The 17,976-nt window shown below is 33.9% G+C and overlaps 1 protein-coding gene across 2 annotated transcripts in view; it reads left to right on the top strand.

The window, feature by feature from the left end:
• LOC142237265 (capon-like protein) overlaps positions 1-17,976 on the top strand; it is a 795,171-nt gene that overhangs the window by 597,227 nt on the left and 179,968 nt on the right. For both annotated transcript variants that reach the window (XM_075308681.1, XM_075308680.1), the window contains exons 4-5: positions 1,757-1,852; positions 1,960-2,127. In XM_075308681.1, the coding sequence (XP_075164796.1) occupies positions 1,757-1,852; positions 1,960-2,127 (264 nt within the window). The remainder of the gene's footprint in view (positions 1-1,756; positions 1,853-1,959; positions 2,128-17,976) is intronic.

The raw sequence follows: 17,976 nt of genomic DNA, 5'->3' as shown, positions 1-17,976 counted from the left end.
TCTAACAACTATGCAAAAATTGGCCCACATCGGTCAATAATTATATACATCCCCCATATAAACCGATCCCCCGATTTGGCTTGCGGAGCCTCTAAGAAAAGCAAATTTCATCCGATCCGGCTGAAATTTTGTACATGGTGTTAGTATATGGTCTCTAGTGACCATGCAAAACTTCGTCCGCATCTGTGCATAATTATATATAGCCCCCATATAAACCGATCACCAGATTTGACCCATATTTCAATTCTGGCTCCCTACGTACCGTGCAAAAGTCCATATCTATTCGTAATTACTTGTAGACTTACCTATACATAACTTTTTTGTCTAATATATACCACGTATGGACTAACTCACAATATAGAAAACGATTTAAGATACCACAACCCAAGTAATTCGATTGTGGATGGTGGTCTTTCGTAGAAGTTTCTACGCAAGCCATGGTGAAGGGTACGTAAGATTCGGCCTGGCCGAACTTACGGCCACATATACTTGTATATCACTAGATTTTTTCATATTTTTAATGGGATTTTTTTTGTTGTTTCAAATTGGATAAAATCATATTAAGAATTAATAAAATGGTACAAATTATTTAAATTTTGCTTTATAAATTGCTAAATCCATTTTAGAAAAATTGCGAATTTTTGAAAATATTTGATGTCAAACGTTCCAGACAATATAATGCATTAAATATCATAAAAAAATTGTAAATATTTATTTTATTTGTCAAAATATCACAAAATTTCTTAATTCACAACCAAAACACTGAATTCGCATTACACCTTAAGAAGTGATGCAAATTCAGTACAACTGCTTTTGAAATGGTGGACATCCGTTCTATGACAACCCAGCAACAAAGCGTCGCCAAAAAAGTAATGAAAATGTTCTTTTTGGATCCGGAAGTGGTGCAAAATTGACGCAGAAGCGATGAATTTAACATGGGCTTGTCATAGGACAGAAGCCGTCCATTTCACCCGCCGTTGCACAGAATTTGCATCACTTCTTTAAGTGTGATCCGAATTCAATGTTTTGGCGGTAAATTAAAAAATTCTGTGATATTTTGTCAAATAAATAATTTTTATATTTTTTTATAATTTTTAATGGATTCTAACGCTTGTCGGAAACGTTTGACCTCAAATATTTTCAAAAATTCACAATTTTTTCAGATTGGATTTAGCATTTGGTGGACAAAAATTAAATGATTTTTACCGTTTTATTAATTCTTACTCTGTTTTTAACCTATTTGAAACAAAAAAAAAGTTAAAATAATCTTTTAAAAGTATGAAAAAACTCAGTTATAAAAAATTTAATGAAAAGAACTTCCTGGGTAGTTAGAATAAAGAACATCATTGGGAGTGCATCGTCTGGAAGTGCTTTTAAAGTTGTGCCTTTGGAAGAACTTCCAAATTTTTTTGCTGGGAAGCCCATGTTAAATTCATCGTTCTGCGTGAATTTTGCACCACTTCCGTATCCAAACAAAACATTTTCACTACTTTTTTGACGACCACTTTTTGTTTGCTGGGTATGGGTGGACGGAATTAGTACCAGAATGCTTAGGGGAAGCCAAAATCGTTGGATCAAAGTAAATTTTGTTTAGTATATGCAATAGGGCAACCGTTTCGGGTTTATTTGCTCTTAAAGAATTTCATTTGTCTAAGATTTCTGTAACGAATTTATTTTGTCTTTTTTCTATTTTCTTTATATTTTAATAAGTGTCAAAAATATTAACTCCTTCTTTCTTATTCATATTTTTTTACAGTACGAATGTAAAGTACAGAATCTGAAAAAACGAAAAGTTACCATACACATATCCGTCAATGGCGTTCGAGTTGTATTGAAAAAGCGTAGGAGAAAAGTAAGTTATCGAAGTCAAGGGTATCACTTGAATTGAACAATATGTTCGATATTTTGCTTCATCCATTTAATATATGTATGTATGTATGTTTCTTTTTTCATTTGCAGAAAAAGAATTGGTCCAATGATTGTGAGGAAATTGAATTACTGAATCATCCCATCTATAGAATTTTCTATGTGTCCCATGATAGCAGTGATCTCAAAATATTTAGTTATATTGCCCGAGATGCCAGTACAGACACATTTAAGTGTTCGGTATTTAAAAGTCATAAAAAGGTAAGTCTACAGGCCATGATGCCATTTTTGCCATTTTGCTATTTTTTTTTGTGTGTGTGAACTTTGGTAGGAAATCTTATTTTGGCTTATTGGATTTCATCGTCGCCATAAAACTGAATTTTTGTTTTCTTGTGGAACAAGTAATGTACTGTTTCGCAGTATTTTGTTGGTTAATTAATTTGGCTCACTTCCAATAGCCAGCCAGCCGTCTTTATTGTCGTTGAGTCCACGAGATGTCATCTTGGGATATTTTTTTTTTTTTTTGCTTTATTTTGTATAATTAACTTGAGAGTGTAGTTATAATCAGATCATATTGTGGTCGAACCGAGGATGATGGTATGCAAATTGTGGTACATAATTACAACCGAAAAGGTATTTCATGTCTTCGTAATTTCCTTAAAACATATGAGGCTCCTTTATTATACTACTATACAAACCCAATCCGCCTTTTCTGCGTCTAGCTGGCTTATTCAAATCTGCAAGAGACTCCTCTATGCGATATTGCTCTTTCTGTGACATAAATTTTTAAACAATATTTTACGCTAAATAAGTCAGGCATATCTTTCGCAGAACATTGCAAAGGAGTAAGATAATAATTTAATTATTAGGATTTATAGTTGATTCCGACATCAAATGAATGCGAATATAAATTAATTGTAAAGTCGAAGCCAAAACCAATCTCACATACACAGGTTAAATCAAAGTTTCGTTCTAACCAGTGTTGTCACCCTACGGGAAATTGGTGCAAATTGCCACTGACGGACCTATCACAGGACTGGTACCGGTGATCCAGCTTGTCGCAGTTTTCAAATAGTGATAATTTAATGATTTCCATACTCGCTTAATATAAAAATCTTATAGGATCTACACATTTAGTAAAGTAGAATTACCAGAATAACTTATTGTTCAACATTTTTTAAAAGTTTTTCATTTCTGGTGGGATTCGGATAACCAAACTGAAACAGATTTCTAAGAGTTTGTCCGAGACTGGTTCATGAGGACCTGTCTATGGAGTGCTACTACTAAAATGCCCCAGGACGTGTCCTTAGGAACAAGTCCAAGGCGTGTCCTAAAGTGTAAATTTACCCCGTCAATGACAAACCCATGTTAAAGTGATTGGTCCCTTCCATACGTCTTGACCAGAACTAGGTCCATGCACACCAGGGACTAGTCCTCTACGAGTCCTGTGTTTGATCCATTTCCCGTAGGGCAGTATTTTTGTTTTTGGCTCTTGTCCCCAAATTATGATGTTTTCGTCCCCAAAAATCCCCAATTTAAATTTAAATTCCCCACAAAAATCCCCAATACATTTTTTACAATTAAAAAAAAACAAGTGAGTAAAGTAGAAAGTCGGGCGGGGCCGACTATATCATACCCTAAACCACACCTACTGAATTAGTAAACATAAGCATTTTTGGGGTATCATTGGTATAGGTTTTGGAGTATCATTGGTATAGGTTTTGGGGGGTACATGTTTATGGGTGTCTTGTCACAATCTGAGCAGAAATGTCTAATATAAGGAGCTATAGTTTATTTTGCACCAAGAGAGTTAGTATGCCACTAATATTGAGTCCATTATTAAAAAAGAGGAAATCGGTCAATTAGTTGTGGGTAATAAATCCAAATTTCTGAAAATAGGGCAATAGATTTATGTAAGAGATACATGTAAGTCTAAATACGATCAGCTAGTACATCAAAATTTGAAATTTGAATAACATAGGTTAATAAATAAGAGTATTATGGCCAAATATGACAAAATCGAGCGTTGCATATATATGGGACCTATATCTAAATCTGAACCAATTTGTATAATATTTTGTAGGTATGATTGATACCACAGAAGTTCACTTTGTGTAAAATTTGAGTACGATCAGTTAGTAAATGAAGCCCCTATGGTCAAAAATAAGGTTATTGGGGCAAATTTTTCAAAATTGCGCGATACATAATGGGAGCTATATCTAAATTTGAACCGATTTCGATTAAATTTTGCACATATAGTTAGTGCTATAGAAGATTACATTTAGCCAACCTTGGTTACGATCGGTTGATAAATAAGGGTTTTACGGCCAAATTGACAAAATCGGGCGATACATATATATGGGAGCTATATCTAAATCTGAACCGATTTCGATGAAATTTCGCACATACAGTTAGAGGTATAGAAGATTATATTTAGCCAACTTTGAGTACTATCGGTTGATAAATAAGGGTTTTACGGCCAAATTTGGCAAAATCGGGCGATACATATATATGGGAGCTATATCTAAATCTGAACCGATTTCGATTATTTTTGGCACATATTGTCAGTACCATAAAAGATTAGAATAAGCCAAGTTTGAGTAAGATCGCTTAATAAATAGGGTTTTATGGCCAAATTTGGGAAAATCGGGCGATACATATATATGGGAGCTATATCTAAATCTGAACCGATTTCGATGAAATTTTGCAGATTTCAAGGGTGATGAAAAATATTAGTATGTGCAAAATTTGATGACGATCGGTTTGTAAATAAGCGCAACGTGACTCCATTTGTCGAAATCGGGCGATACATATATATGGGAGCTATATCTAAATTTGCTCCGATTTCTTCCAAATTCAATAGCGTTCGTCCTTGTGCCAAAAAAACACCCTGTACCAAATTTCATCATTACAGAGAAATCGGTTAATAATTGCGACCGGAATCCTGTGAACAACAAATACATGGACAGACGGACGGACGGCCACCAAGCGCTAGATCGACTCAGGAGGTGATTCTGAGTCGATCGGCATATATTTTATGGGGTCTAAAATCAATATTTCTGGTAGGCACATTTTTTGGCCGATCAAACTTATTATACCCTGACCACTATGTGGTTTAGGGCATAAAAATAACAATAATAAAGCAACCGGTTCTGCTGTACAAAATCTATAATAATAATCCAGTAAGCTGCAATTAGATCAAGATTTCGAACAACACACCAAGAGATTGGTGATCGTCTTCGGAGTTCCCCGTATTTCTGAATATTAATAGCAAAAAAATTTTCTATATAGAACAAAAAAATTTTTTGACAAAATGTTTTATATAAAAATAAAATTTTGAAAAATTTTCTATATAGAAATAAAATTTTGACAAATTTTTCTATATAGATATACATATTTGACAAAATTTTCTATAGAAATAAAATTTTTACAAAATTTTCCATAGGAATAAAATTTTGACAAAATTTTCTATATAGAAGCAACATTTTGACAAAATTGTCTATATAGAAATAAATTTTGTTAAAATTTTCTATATAGAAAAAAATTTTGACTAATTTTTCTATATACATAGATATAAATTTTTGACAAAATTTTCTATACAAATAAAATTTTGACAAAATTTTCCATAGAAATAAAATTTTGGCAAAATTTCCTATAGAAATAAAATTTTGACAAAATTTTCTATAGCAATAAAATTGTGACCAAATTTTCTATAGAAATAAAATTTTGACAAAATTTCCTATAGAAATAAAATTGTGACCAACTTTTTCTATAGAAATAAAATTTTGGCAAAATCTCCTATAGAAATAAAATTTTGTTAAAAAAAAGATAAAACCGATTTCTCAAAAAAAAAAAAAATCCTCACAAAAATCCCCAAATTTATGGAAATTCCGAACCAAATCCCCAACTCCCCAACTCAAAAATTTCGTCCCTATTCACGAAAAAATATCCCCAATTTGGGGGAAAGTCCACTACTGGAAACTCTGGTTTAAACACAAAAATTTTGTTTCACCGGTGAGTTTCGGACTTTTTTTTTCAAGTAGGCCACTACATTATTAAAATCTATGAAAAAATTGTATATAGAGACATTGATTTTACATTATTTCGCCGCAGAAACTCCATCCAAGTTTAATTTTCAATATATAAATAGAGATGTGGTTCCCTTCTAAATAGAAACATTGACAAGTTACGTATTCCCTCTATCTATGTTGGAAATTTAGTAGCCCATTATTCATACAATGTGTTACCCAGTTTATATTGCAGAATCACCTCCAATTAAATGTTAAAATTTCTTGAATTTAATGGAATAAAATATGTTCAAACATTAACTAAGACAAAAGTCACTTGTAACATTATTAGCCAAACATAAAAATGAACTGAAACAATTTTTTTTTATAAAGAGGTCAGAGACCCAAAAAATGAAATGCTCCTTTCTCAGCGTATGATTGCCTTGCAGACAAATCGGAGGTACCACCCACCCAAAAATGTAATAACTTATTTTAGGGGGTGAATATCAAGGAGCAATAACATTTTTTAAATACACTCAACAAAGGTTGGAGAGATAGGTTAGGTTAGGTTAGGTTAGATGGCAGCCCGATGTATCAGGCTCACTTAGACTATTCAGTCCATTGTGATACAACATTGGTGAAGCTTTGAAACCCTCAGAAATGTCACCAGCATTACTGAGGTGGGATAATCCACTGTTGAAAAACTTTTTGGTGTTCGGTCGAAGCAGGAATCGAACCCACGACCTTGTGTATGCAAGGCGGGTATGCTAACCACTGCACCACGGTGGCTCCCAAGGTTAGAGATGAGATACTGCAATTAAATCCTGGACCATTCTTTAATTACAGAGAAATATAAAATCGGTTAAATTACAACAAGTAAACAAGTTCGCCAAGGCCGAATCTTATATACCCTCCACCATAGATGGCATAGAAAGTATAGGGGTCTATAACCAATTTTCGCACGGATGAAATTTGCTCTTCCTTGCGACTTCCGAAGTCAAATGGTATCGGTTTATATGGGGGTCCATACTCAACAAAAATTTTTTTGGAAGTTCTTCCAAAGGCAAAACTTTAAAAACACCAATCTAGAAAACGTGCGAATTTTTGTTTTTTAAATATTGAGGTCAAACGTTTCAGAAAAGCGTTAAAATGCAATTAAAAATCATAAAAAATTATAAAATTTATTTATTTGGCAAAATACCACAAATTTTTTTTCACTCACTTCCAAAACACTGAATTCGGATCACAACTTAAGAAGTGAAGCAAATTCAGTGCCACGGCTGTTGAAATGGTGCGCAGCCGTCCATGTTAAATTTATCGCTTCTGCGCCAATTTAGCACCACTTCCGGAACCAAAAATACTTATTTGTAGACACTTTTTTTGCTGGATAATTGTATATATTATGGACCAATATTGATTAATTTTTGCATGGCTATTAGAGGCCATATACTAAGACTACGTACCAAATATCAAACTGATCAGATAAAATGTACACCTCCAGGAAGCTCCGGAAATCAAATCTTGGGATCTGTTTATACACGCAAAGAAAAAAAAAACGTTTGGAAAACGTGTACCGAAAACGCTTTTCTTTTGTTAGAGTTTTTTGAATTGCTTCGAAAATTTTAAACTTTTATCACCAAAAAAATTCGTTTGTTACAAAATTTTTATTTTTTCAATAAAAAAAGTTATTTTTGAAATAACAACACAGTCCATTTCGTTTATATCAAACACTGTTCTTTTCTGACTTTAGGTCTTTAATAAGACACATTTTACAGTTCAAAATTTAATATAGTACAATGTAATGTTGAATATTTTTTTGGAATCTTCCGAATATATCTGGAATATATGTAAAAAAAAACAAAAGCAAAAAAAAAACTTTGGCCGAAGCAGGGATCGAACCCACGACCCTTGGCATGAGAGTCGGACGTAGCTACCACTGCTCCACGGTGCCAAACTAAATGTTTGTTTCTGTTAAATAAACTTTGTTTATTCGGTTCGTGGGCGCCGCAAGCTATGCTACATAAATATAACTTATATGGATATTTATCTATTGATGACCATAACAGGTACATAGCTCAGTGGTTAGTGTGTTGGCTTACAATGTGCATGGTCCGCGGTTCGATTCTCCGTCCAGGCGAAAGGTAAAAAAAATTTTAAAAATTTATAAAATCGTATAATTTCTTCTACATTGTTGGTATTACAGGAAAAGGTGTTAAGAACTAAAAATCCTCGTGGATGTGAGAAAGATGTGAGGGACAATGCAATTAGCAAGAAAATAATGTTTTTTTTTTTGAGCTAGTCTCTATGAAATTGTTTTTACATCCTGGAAAAGAATAAACGTTTATCACAAAAAGTATATACTTTTCTTCCAATTACACTTCCTTACAGCGAAAAGCAAATGAGAAACGAACTTTGTTTGTCTAAAATTTCGTTTGGGAGGAAAGAATTATTTTTTTGCGTGTATAGGGGCTATGTATAATTATGGACCAATTTTTGCATTTCAAATGGATCATTGAAATTTGTTTCTCCAAGAGGCTCAGCAAGCCAAATCGGGTGGTCGGTTTATATAAGGTCTATATTTATAAACGGTTCGATATGGCCCATTGGCAACATTCGACCTACAGCAATAACAACTACCTGTGCCAAATTTTATGTGGATATCTGGTTTCGTTCGTAAGTTAGCTTGTTTTCAACAGATGGACGGACATCGCTAGATCGACTCAGAATTTCTTCACGATCGAGAATATATATTATTTATGGGGTCTGAGACCAGCGTTACCGTTGTGCCACTTTTATGGGCGATTCCACTAAATGTGACACTTTTAAAGATTTTGTGCAACATTTTCAACAATGTGAGACACTTTTCCAAAAGCTTAAATTTTATGGGGAGTTAACATTAGAAAACGATACTTTTTTTCAGAAATCGAATTTTGTTCACCAACGATAAATATCTATCGTCCAATAATTCTTGTTATATGTGAACGGATATAATTCAATTTATGGTGGTAATGTGTAATCTGTGTATGTCAAATTTATTGTGGCGGTTTGACGCTTATTTCAGTTAGTTAATTTTGTGAATGTGTAAGTTCTGCTAAAAGTAGATTTCATTGGAACCAACGAATTGCATGATAATGATGATCAGTTTTTAGGTTTAATCCCATGAAAGCTCAAGAAAACTTTGCAATCACTCTTGCAGACTGATAGACTACAATTCTAAAACTGATGGCGGTATAAACAGTACAAGCGAGCTTCCAAATGGGTTAGGCAAAACCAGGGAACAAAAAAAATTCTTTGCATTGCAAGTAAACATCTTTTAATAAATATAATAATAACTAAGTTAATAAAAATAATTGTGTCACTTTTTGAAAATTCCCAACGTTAATGCTGTCTGAGATCAAAATTTCGATGAATTATAAACGGAATGACAAAGTTAGTATACCCACTATGGTGGAGGGTATAAAAAGGTCATTCAAGGGGATATAGCCCTCCATCAAAATACCGACGATGCCTGCTTCAAGTGCATATAAACCCCCTATGATCCTTGTAAATTTTAACTAAATCGGAGAAAGTACACGCAAAAAAATAATTCTTTCCTCCCAAACGAAATTTTAGACAAACAAAGTTCGTTTCTCATTTGCTTTTCGTTGAAAGGAAGTGTATTTGGAAGAAAAGTATATACTTTTTGTGATAAACGTTTATTCTTTTCCAGGATGTAAAAACAATTTCATACAGACTAACTCAAAAATTTTTTTCTGGCTAATTGCATTTTCCCTCACATCTTTCTCACTTCCACGAAGTTTTTTAGTTCTTAGCACCTTTTTCTATAATACAAACAATGTAGAAGAAATTATACGATTTTATAAATTTTAAAATTTTTTTACCTTTCGCCTGGACGGAGAATCGAACCGCGGACCATGCAATTTGTAAGCCAACACACTATCCACTGAGCTATGTAGCCGTTATTGTCATCAATAGACAATTACCCATATAAGTTATATTTATATAGCATAGCTTGCGGCGCCCACGAGCCGATTAAACAAAGTTTATTTCACAGAAAAATACATTTAGTTTGGCACCATGGAGCAGTGGTTGCTACGTCTGACTTGCATGCCAAGGGTCGTGGGTTCGATCCCTGCTTCGAGCAAAGTTTTTGTTTTTTTTTTTACATATATTCCAGATATGTTAGGAAGATTCCGAAAAATTTTTCAACATTACATTGTAGTATATTAAATTTTGAACTGTAAAATGTGTCTTATTAAAGACCTAAAGTCAGAAAAGAACAGTGTTTGATATAAACGAAATTGACTGAGTTGTTGGTTCAAAAATAACTTTTTTATTAAAAAAATTAATATTTTGTAACAAACGAATTTTTTTGGTGATAAAAGTGTATACTTTTCGAAGCAATTCAAAAAACTCTAACAAAAGAAACACGTTTTCGGTAGACGTTTTCCAAACGTTTTTTTTCTTTGCGTGTAAGTATTTAGAGTCGAGCATGCGAAAAATTTCGCACTCCACCAAAATATTTAAAAAATTAAGTACCGATTTTATGTTAAGGGCCATTATCTACATTCCATTTACTTCAAACCTGTTAACCCTCTAATGCCCAAATTCAAATATTTACATACATTATAAATCCATAAAAATATTAAGCACGAATCTCTAACTCCATTGAAAGCCATTATCATACCAGCTCTCCTTTTCTATACAGAATTTTTAATTTCCAAGATCTCTTTGTAGTTGTAAGACAAAAATATTTCGCAAAGTCAAAAATTTTCTTTCTTTGTGGATCAGAGTTGCCAGGTAATTTTTGATTCTTCCCCCCAAATCTTAAGAAACAAAACCCCCAAATTGGTCTAGACTTTTTACAAAAACCCCCAAAAATTTTAAGAATATAAATAGTACAAAAAGAGGCCCAAAATTTCGTTAAAAAATCCTGTAGTGATACACTTTAAAAATTAAATTTAACACAAATATATAAACTTGAAAGAAGATTTTTTCTGAGGAACAACATTTTAGACAAAATAAGTTTTTTTTATGCTAAACATTTTCTTTTGAAGTAAATAAAAATCATTAGATAAAATAGTCTATGTTAAGTGAGCCTGATACATCGAGCTGCTACCTAACCTAACATAACCTTGTTTTTAATTGTGTAAAATATTAAAAATGCCCCTTCAACAGATGCGTTTAAAAAAGAATGTCATTGCATACTTGCTTGTATTTAGGAACATGGGTTGACTTCCCTCATTTTTTTGTCAAAATTCATGCCAGAATTGTTCCAAATTTTGTCGAGAATTGCTCCACTTTATAAAGTCTTTTTTACCACCAAAAATCCCCCCAAATAAATGTTACCCCTAAAACTCCCACTGAACGTGTAAAAATCCCCTAAATTTGGGGGGGGGGGGGAAACCCACCAACCAGGCAACACTGTTAAGGATGCTCCATAGACAATAGATGTTATATAGATAGGCCATGTGTCTCTTAAAAAAAAATGTGTCAGTTCCTAAAATTAATTTTCTGACATTTCGTTTTGATTTTTTCGTAAAGAGTCAGTCCCAAACATTAATTTTCGCGCATTTGCTTTTGTGTTGTTCGTAAAGAGCAATGCTGCTCAAAATTAAATTTCGTATTTTCGCGGTTTTGGTCACAATTTTTTGTTCAAATATGAACTTTTAATATGTTAATTTATTTATAAATCCTCTTTTACATCATAAACGTTCTAATTTTGTGTAAAATTGGCAAACTACAAAAAGGAAAACGAAAGAGATTGTAAGCGTGCTCTTATTTCTCTCGTTCATTCTTAATCTTCGGAACTGTCAAACTTAGTTTGACACCCATGGCCTATCTATATAACATCTATTGTCTATGGGATGCTCGTGTATGGACACAGCAATGCTGTGAAATGACCAACACATCCCATGTTTACGATTCAAACAAACTCTCTCTCTCTCTCTACTTCTCTCGAGATTACCCTGCCAACATTTGGGTGATAGTTTTATCGTCTTTCGCTAAGATGTCACTATTTCGGATCGCCAGGAAGTTTTCTGGTAGTAAAATCTCAAGCACAGCAACAATAAAAGCAACTATCGCGTGGGGTGTTTCCGTTTCGAAACAATTCGACTCTAACAGCGATCAAAAATCTAAATATAGACTCCATACATCGACATAGCTAATTTTTCAATAGCACCTGTCTGAGAGTACATGTGTGTAAAAATCCACTATCAACCAACGAGCGTGGGTGGCACAGAGGGAGAGCCTCTGACTTGAAAACGAAAGGTTCCGAGTTCAATGCTCGGTGCATACGACCATCATTTTTATTTTTTAAAAGATAACTATCGCTTTTCTAACTACTTTTAGTCACTGGTTCGATTCCCCGAGAACACTATCGCGTAGAGGGACATTTGTTCCCGAACGGGGACCCTAATTCGATAAGAAGATGATATCGCCTGCGAAAGTTTTATCTTCCGCGGCGAAAGTACTTCGATACACTTTCGAGAGAAAATGTTTGCAGGGTATATGAATAACTAACCTGCATTGTGTTGTATATATTACTACTGTATTTATGTTACTATTGTATTACTACTTTACCAATAATTTATATATTACAAAACATATATGTTCTGACTCACTTGTCATATGATTAATATAATAAAACTTCTACAATACATACTTAACATGGTGTCAGAGTGAAAAAAAAATAAAGCTAAAAATTTTGTATCATAAAAGAAAAGTTTTTTAAATCATGCCTTCTGAAACGGGAAACCACCAAGCAGTTGGTGGACAATTTGTTGCCTCGTTGAACCCAATAAATCTAAAAGCCGCAAATATGGCAAAAGAGTGGAAGCGGTGGTCAACGCAGTTTAAAATATTTTTACGTGCATCAAATTTGGAGTCCGAAACGGACCAAAGAAAAGTTGCATTATTACTTCATCACATTGGAAGTCAGACCATGAATATATTTAACTCGTTCGATGTCAATGAGGATACGGTAAAATATGATGATTTAGTAAAAATGTTCGAGACTCATTTTGTGCCACAAGTCAACATAGTTATGGAAAGGCACAAATTTTTTACCTGCAAGCAAGAGGAGACTCAATCCATTGACGAATATATTACACTCTTAAGGAATTTAAGCTCTAATTGTGATTTTGGTGTGCTGAGAGATGCATTAGTGAGAGACATATTTATATGTGGACTGTCGGTTTCGTATACAAATATAAAGGAGAGGCTTTTGTCGGAGGGTGATATAAAGCTAGAGAAAGCTATTGTAATAGCTAAAAATATTGCGATGGCAAAACAGAATGCTTTGGTTTTGCATCCTGGAAATGCCGAAGAAAACACTATTAATGTTGTTCAAAAAGGATATGTAAAATCTCAAATCAGAACTCAAGATACCAGATTCAAACAGAATAAGGGATTTGGAAGTTTTCGGCGTCAGCATGAAGGAACCGGTAGAGGTGCTAGAAATGACAACTGTAATAAATGTGGACAATGGCATAAAACTAAATGCCCTGCAGAAGGTGTGAGATGTCATAAGTGTGGAAACTTCAATCATTTCGCAAGAATGTGTTCCTCAAATAACAAATTAAAGGGTGATTCTTTTGAGGTTAGGATTTTCATGCATTAGTATTTGACAGATCACGTGGGATTTCAGACATGGTGTCAAAGAGAAAGATGCTCAGTATGCTTTGACATTTCATCATGAATAGACTTACTAACGAGCAACGCTTGCAAATCATTGAATTTTATTACCAAAATCAGTGGCAGAAAATCCGCTTTTTTATCGACAAATTTTGTTCAGCGATGAGGCTCATTTCTGGTTGAATGGCTACGTAAATAAGCAAAATTGCCGCATTTGGAGTGAAGAGCAACCAGAAGCCGTTCAAGAACTGCCCATGCATCCCGAAAAATGCACTGTTTGGTGTGGTTTGTACGCTGGTGGAATCATTGGACCGTATTTTTTCAAAGATGCTGTTGGACGCAACGTTACGGTGAATGGCGATCGCTATCGTTCGATGCTAACAAACTTTTTGTTGCCAAAAATGGAAGAACTGAACTTGGTTGACATGTGGTTTCAACAAGATGGCGCTACATGCCACATAGCTCGCGATTCTATGGCCATTTTGAGGGAAAACTTCGGAGAACAATTCATCTCAAGAAATGGACCGGTAAGTTGGCCACCAAGATCATGCGATTTGACGCCTTTAGACTATTTTTTGTGGGGCTACGTCAAGTCTAAAGTCTACAGAAATAAGCCAGCAACTATTCCAGCTTTGGAAGACAACATTTCCGAAGAAATTCGGGCTATTCCGGCCGAAATGCTCGAAAAAGTTGCCCAAAATTGGACTTTCCGAATGGACCACCTAAGACGCAGCCGCGGTCAACATTTAAATGAAATTATCTTCAAAAAGTAAATGTCATGGACCAATCTAACGTTTCAAATAAAGAACCGATGAGATTTTGCAAATTTTATGCGTTTTTTTAAAAAAAAAAGTTATCAAGCTCTTAACAAATCACCCTTTAGTTAAACAGCTGGGTAAAAATGATGACACTGATGTTGATGAAAATCAAGACGACCTATTTATTGGAATGGTAGACAATGTAGAGAAAAAAATGGCGGAGTGGAATGTGGAGGTAAAAATTAATGAATTTGAGATATCATTACAAATAGACACTGGGGCACAAGCTAATATATTATCATATGAAACAGCCAGGAAGTTAGATATTCTAAAAGTCCTAAGAAAAACACCTGTTCGTATTTTTACTTTTAGTAAGGAGAGGATTCCTGTTTTGGGAACCACAGATTTGAATGTGAGGTACAATTCTAAATTTTTTTCTATAACATTTTTTGTTGTCAATTTAAACTGTAAAAATATAATAGGAATTGAAAGTGCCATTGAAATGAACTTAATATCAAAAGTTAATGCAATTTCATCGGAACAAATAACTGAAAGATATTCGGATGTGTTTAAAGGTCTTGGTCTATTACAAAACAAATGTAAACTAACAATTAATAGAGATGTCACTCCGGTAGTCGAACCACCTCGGAAAATTCCGTTCAAATTGTATAATAGCTTAAAAAAGGAATTGGAAAGAATGATAGATTTAAATGTGATTGTGCCTGTCAGTGAACCAACTGAGTGGGTTAATTCCATTGTGCTAGTAACAAAGCCAAATGGAAGTATAAGGGTTTGTTTGGATCCAAGAAATTTGAATAGAGCAGTTTTAAGACCACATTATCCTTTCCCAGGCATTGAAGACTGCAAATCAAGACTTATTGGTTCTCAATACTTTACTACACTAGATGCAACAAGTGGCTTTTGGATGGTTCCCTTGGACGATGCGTCCTCGAAGTTGTGCACATTTAATACACCATTTGGCAGATTCCGATTCTTAAGATTACCATTCGGCATAAATGCTGCTCCTGAGATATTTCATTCAGAAATGATTAGGCTCTTTGGGGATATACCGGGTTTAATAATATATATAGACGACTTTTTAGTGTACTCACGTAGTTTAGAGGAGCATACAAAGACTTTAGAGGCAATTTTCGAACGAGCAAAAGAAGTTGGATTGAAATTTAATAAGTCGAAATGCAATTTTTTTAAACAAGAAATAAAGTTTTTAGGTCATATTTTTGATCGATCTAGAGTACGTCCTGATAACGATAAGATAAAATCTATTTTAAATATGCCAAATCCAAATAATGTCAAGGACCTTCAACGATTTTTAGGAATGGTTAATTATTTGGGTACATTTATAGAAAATTTGTCGGATAAAAACAAGAATTTACGTGAGCTTTTACAAGATAAAGTTTTATGGCATTGGTCGCCAGTTCATGAGCTAGAGTTTTTAAAATTAAAGAAGGAGATAACGTCTTCACCTGTTTTAGCCTATTTTGACCCTAGCAAAGAGATTATTTTGTCGGTAGATGCTTCGAATTTTGCTATGGGGGCAGCAATTTTGCAAGAAAGACATCCTATAGCGTATGCGTCAGTATCTCTTACGGAGTCTCAACGATGTTATGCTCAGATTGAAAAGGAATTGTTCGCGATTGTCTTTGGGTGCGTACGTTTTCATCAGTATGTGTATGGTTCTAAAATTATTGTTGAAACGGACCATAAACCTCTTGTCAGCTTATTTAATAAACCACTATATAAAATTCCTCCACGTCTTCAAAGGTTTATGCTCAGACTGCAGTGCTACAATTTAACTATAGTATATAGACCTGGTAAGGAGTTGAAGATCGCGGATACATTATCTAGGGCTCCCCTAGCAAATGAGACGATAACAGATATGGATGAAGAGATTACACTTCATTGCAACTTTGTGTCATCCAGTATGGATGTGTCGTTTGCAAGCTTAGAGATTATTAAGAAGCACACTTCTGAAGATGACGTGTTAGCAAAAGTAATGCAGTATACTCGAGACGGCTGGCCAAGAGACAAAAAGTCTGTTGTTCCGAGTATATCTCCATACTTCAAGATAAGGGACAGCATTACAAATTTGAATGGTATATTACTTAAGGACAACCAAATTTTGGTTCCTAGTAGTTTGCGAAAGTCAGTAATACAAAAGCTCCACGAAGGTCATTTAGGAATGGTTAGGTGTAAGAATTTAGCACGCCAAACCGTCTATTGGCCTAATATCTATAATGATATTGATAATATCATTTCAAATTGTGAAACTTGTCTAAAGTACAAGAATTGTAACGTAAGGTCTCCTCTACTACCACATGAAATTGTAGATTTACCCTGGTATAAGGTTGGTTGTGATATTTTTGAGCTTAATAGTAAGAAGTATTTACTTGTAGTGGACTACTTTTCTAAGTATATTGAACTTGAGGCCCTAAATAGTGGTAATAGTAGTTCTTTTGTGATAAACAAGCTTAAATCAATTTTTGCCAGGCATGGAATACCACATACATTAGTTTCTGACAATGGTCCACCCTTCAACTCAGAGGAACTTAAAAAGTTTTGTAAGGAGTGGGAAATCGACCATATAACTTCCAGTCCCTATTTGCCTAGGTCAAATGGGCTGGCGGAAAGGTCAATACAGACTGTTAAGAAATTGCTCATCAAATGTCTTGAAAGCAACTCTGATCCCTATATTGCTTTACTCTTATATAGAACTACACCTAAGGGTAATTTGCCTAGCCCATCTGAGTTACTTATGTCGAGATCTCTTCGAACAAAAGTTCCGTCTATTTTTGAAAATTTTCGTCCAAAGGTGGTTGACTTAGAGAAATATAAACGAAATGTACAATTGAACGCTGAGTATACATCTAATTATTACAATCGAAAGTCAAAGAAAGTGAAGCCTTTAATAAATGGAGAGAAAGTTATGTTTAAGAAAACTCCTGATAGTAATTGGTTTCATGGAGAAGTTGTAAATGTTTGCAAAGAACCCCGATCATTTGTAGTTTTGGATAACAATGGTTCTCTTTTTAGGAGGAACCAAGACCATATCAGAAAATTGCCACCTATAATAAATAACTGCAATTCTAACGAAAGGGAAGATGAGAGAGATGTTGAGAATCCAAATAAGAAGAATAATGAAAAAACTAGTAACACGACTAGGAGTGGCAGAACCGTTAAACAACCAATTAGATTTGGGTATTAAATTACAATAAATAAATATTAACATCATTTCAATGAATCTTTCAATTATGTTTATTATCTTGTCCTTTATTATTAAATATTTATACTTAAATTAATTTTGTTTTATCTTCACATCTATTCATTATAATCATATGTTGAGAAGGGAGATGTTGTATATATTACTACTGTATTTATGTTACTATTGTATTACTACTTTACCAATAATTTATATATTACAAAACATATATGTTCTGACTCACTTGTCATATGATTAATATAATAAAACTTCTACAATACATACTTAACACATTGGTATATGTATGTGGCTTCTTAACCGGCAGAAAAATTATGGCAAAAAAAAACATGAACATTTCCGCGTATTGATGGTGCTTGTGTGTGTTCTTTCCTTTCAAAAATAATTAAAACCAAATGAGTGCTTTAAATAGTGCTAAATGTGTGCTGTAAATCTTTCATGATTTTCTTTCGCTTTTCTGCATTTGGCCTTA

This window comes from Haematobia irritans, chromosome 4, assembly GCF_050003625.1.
Source record: "Haematobia irritans isolate KBUSLIRL chromosome 4, ASM5000362v1, whole genome shotgun sequence".
Lineage (NCBI taxonomy): Eukaryota > Metazoa > Arthropoda > Insecta > Diptera > Muscidae > Haematobia > Haematobia irritans.
The sequence above is the reverse complement of the archived record's forward strand: the minus strand, read 5'-3'. Positions and strand labels throughout refer to the sequence as shown.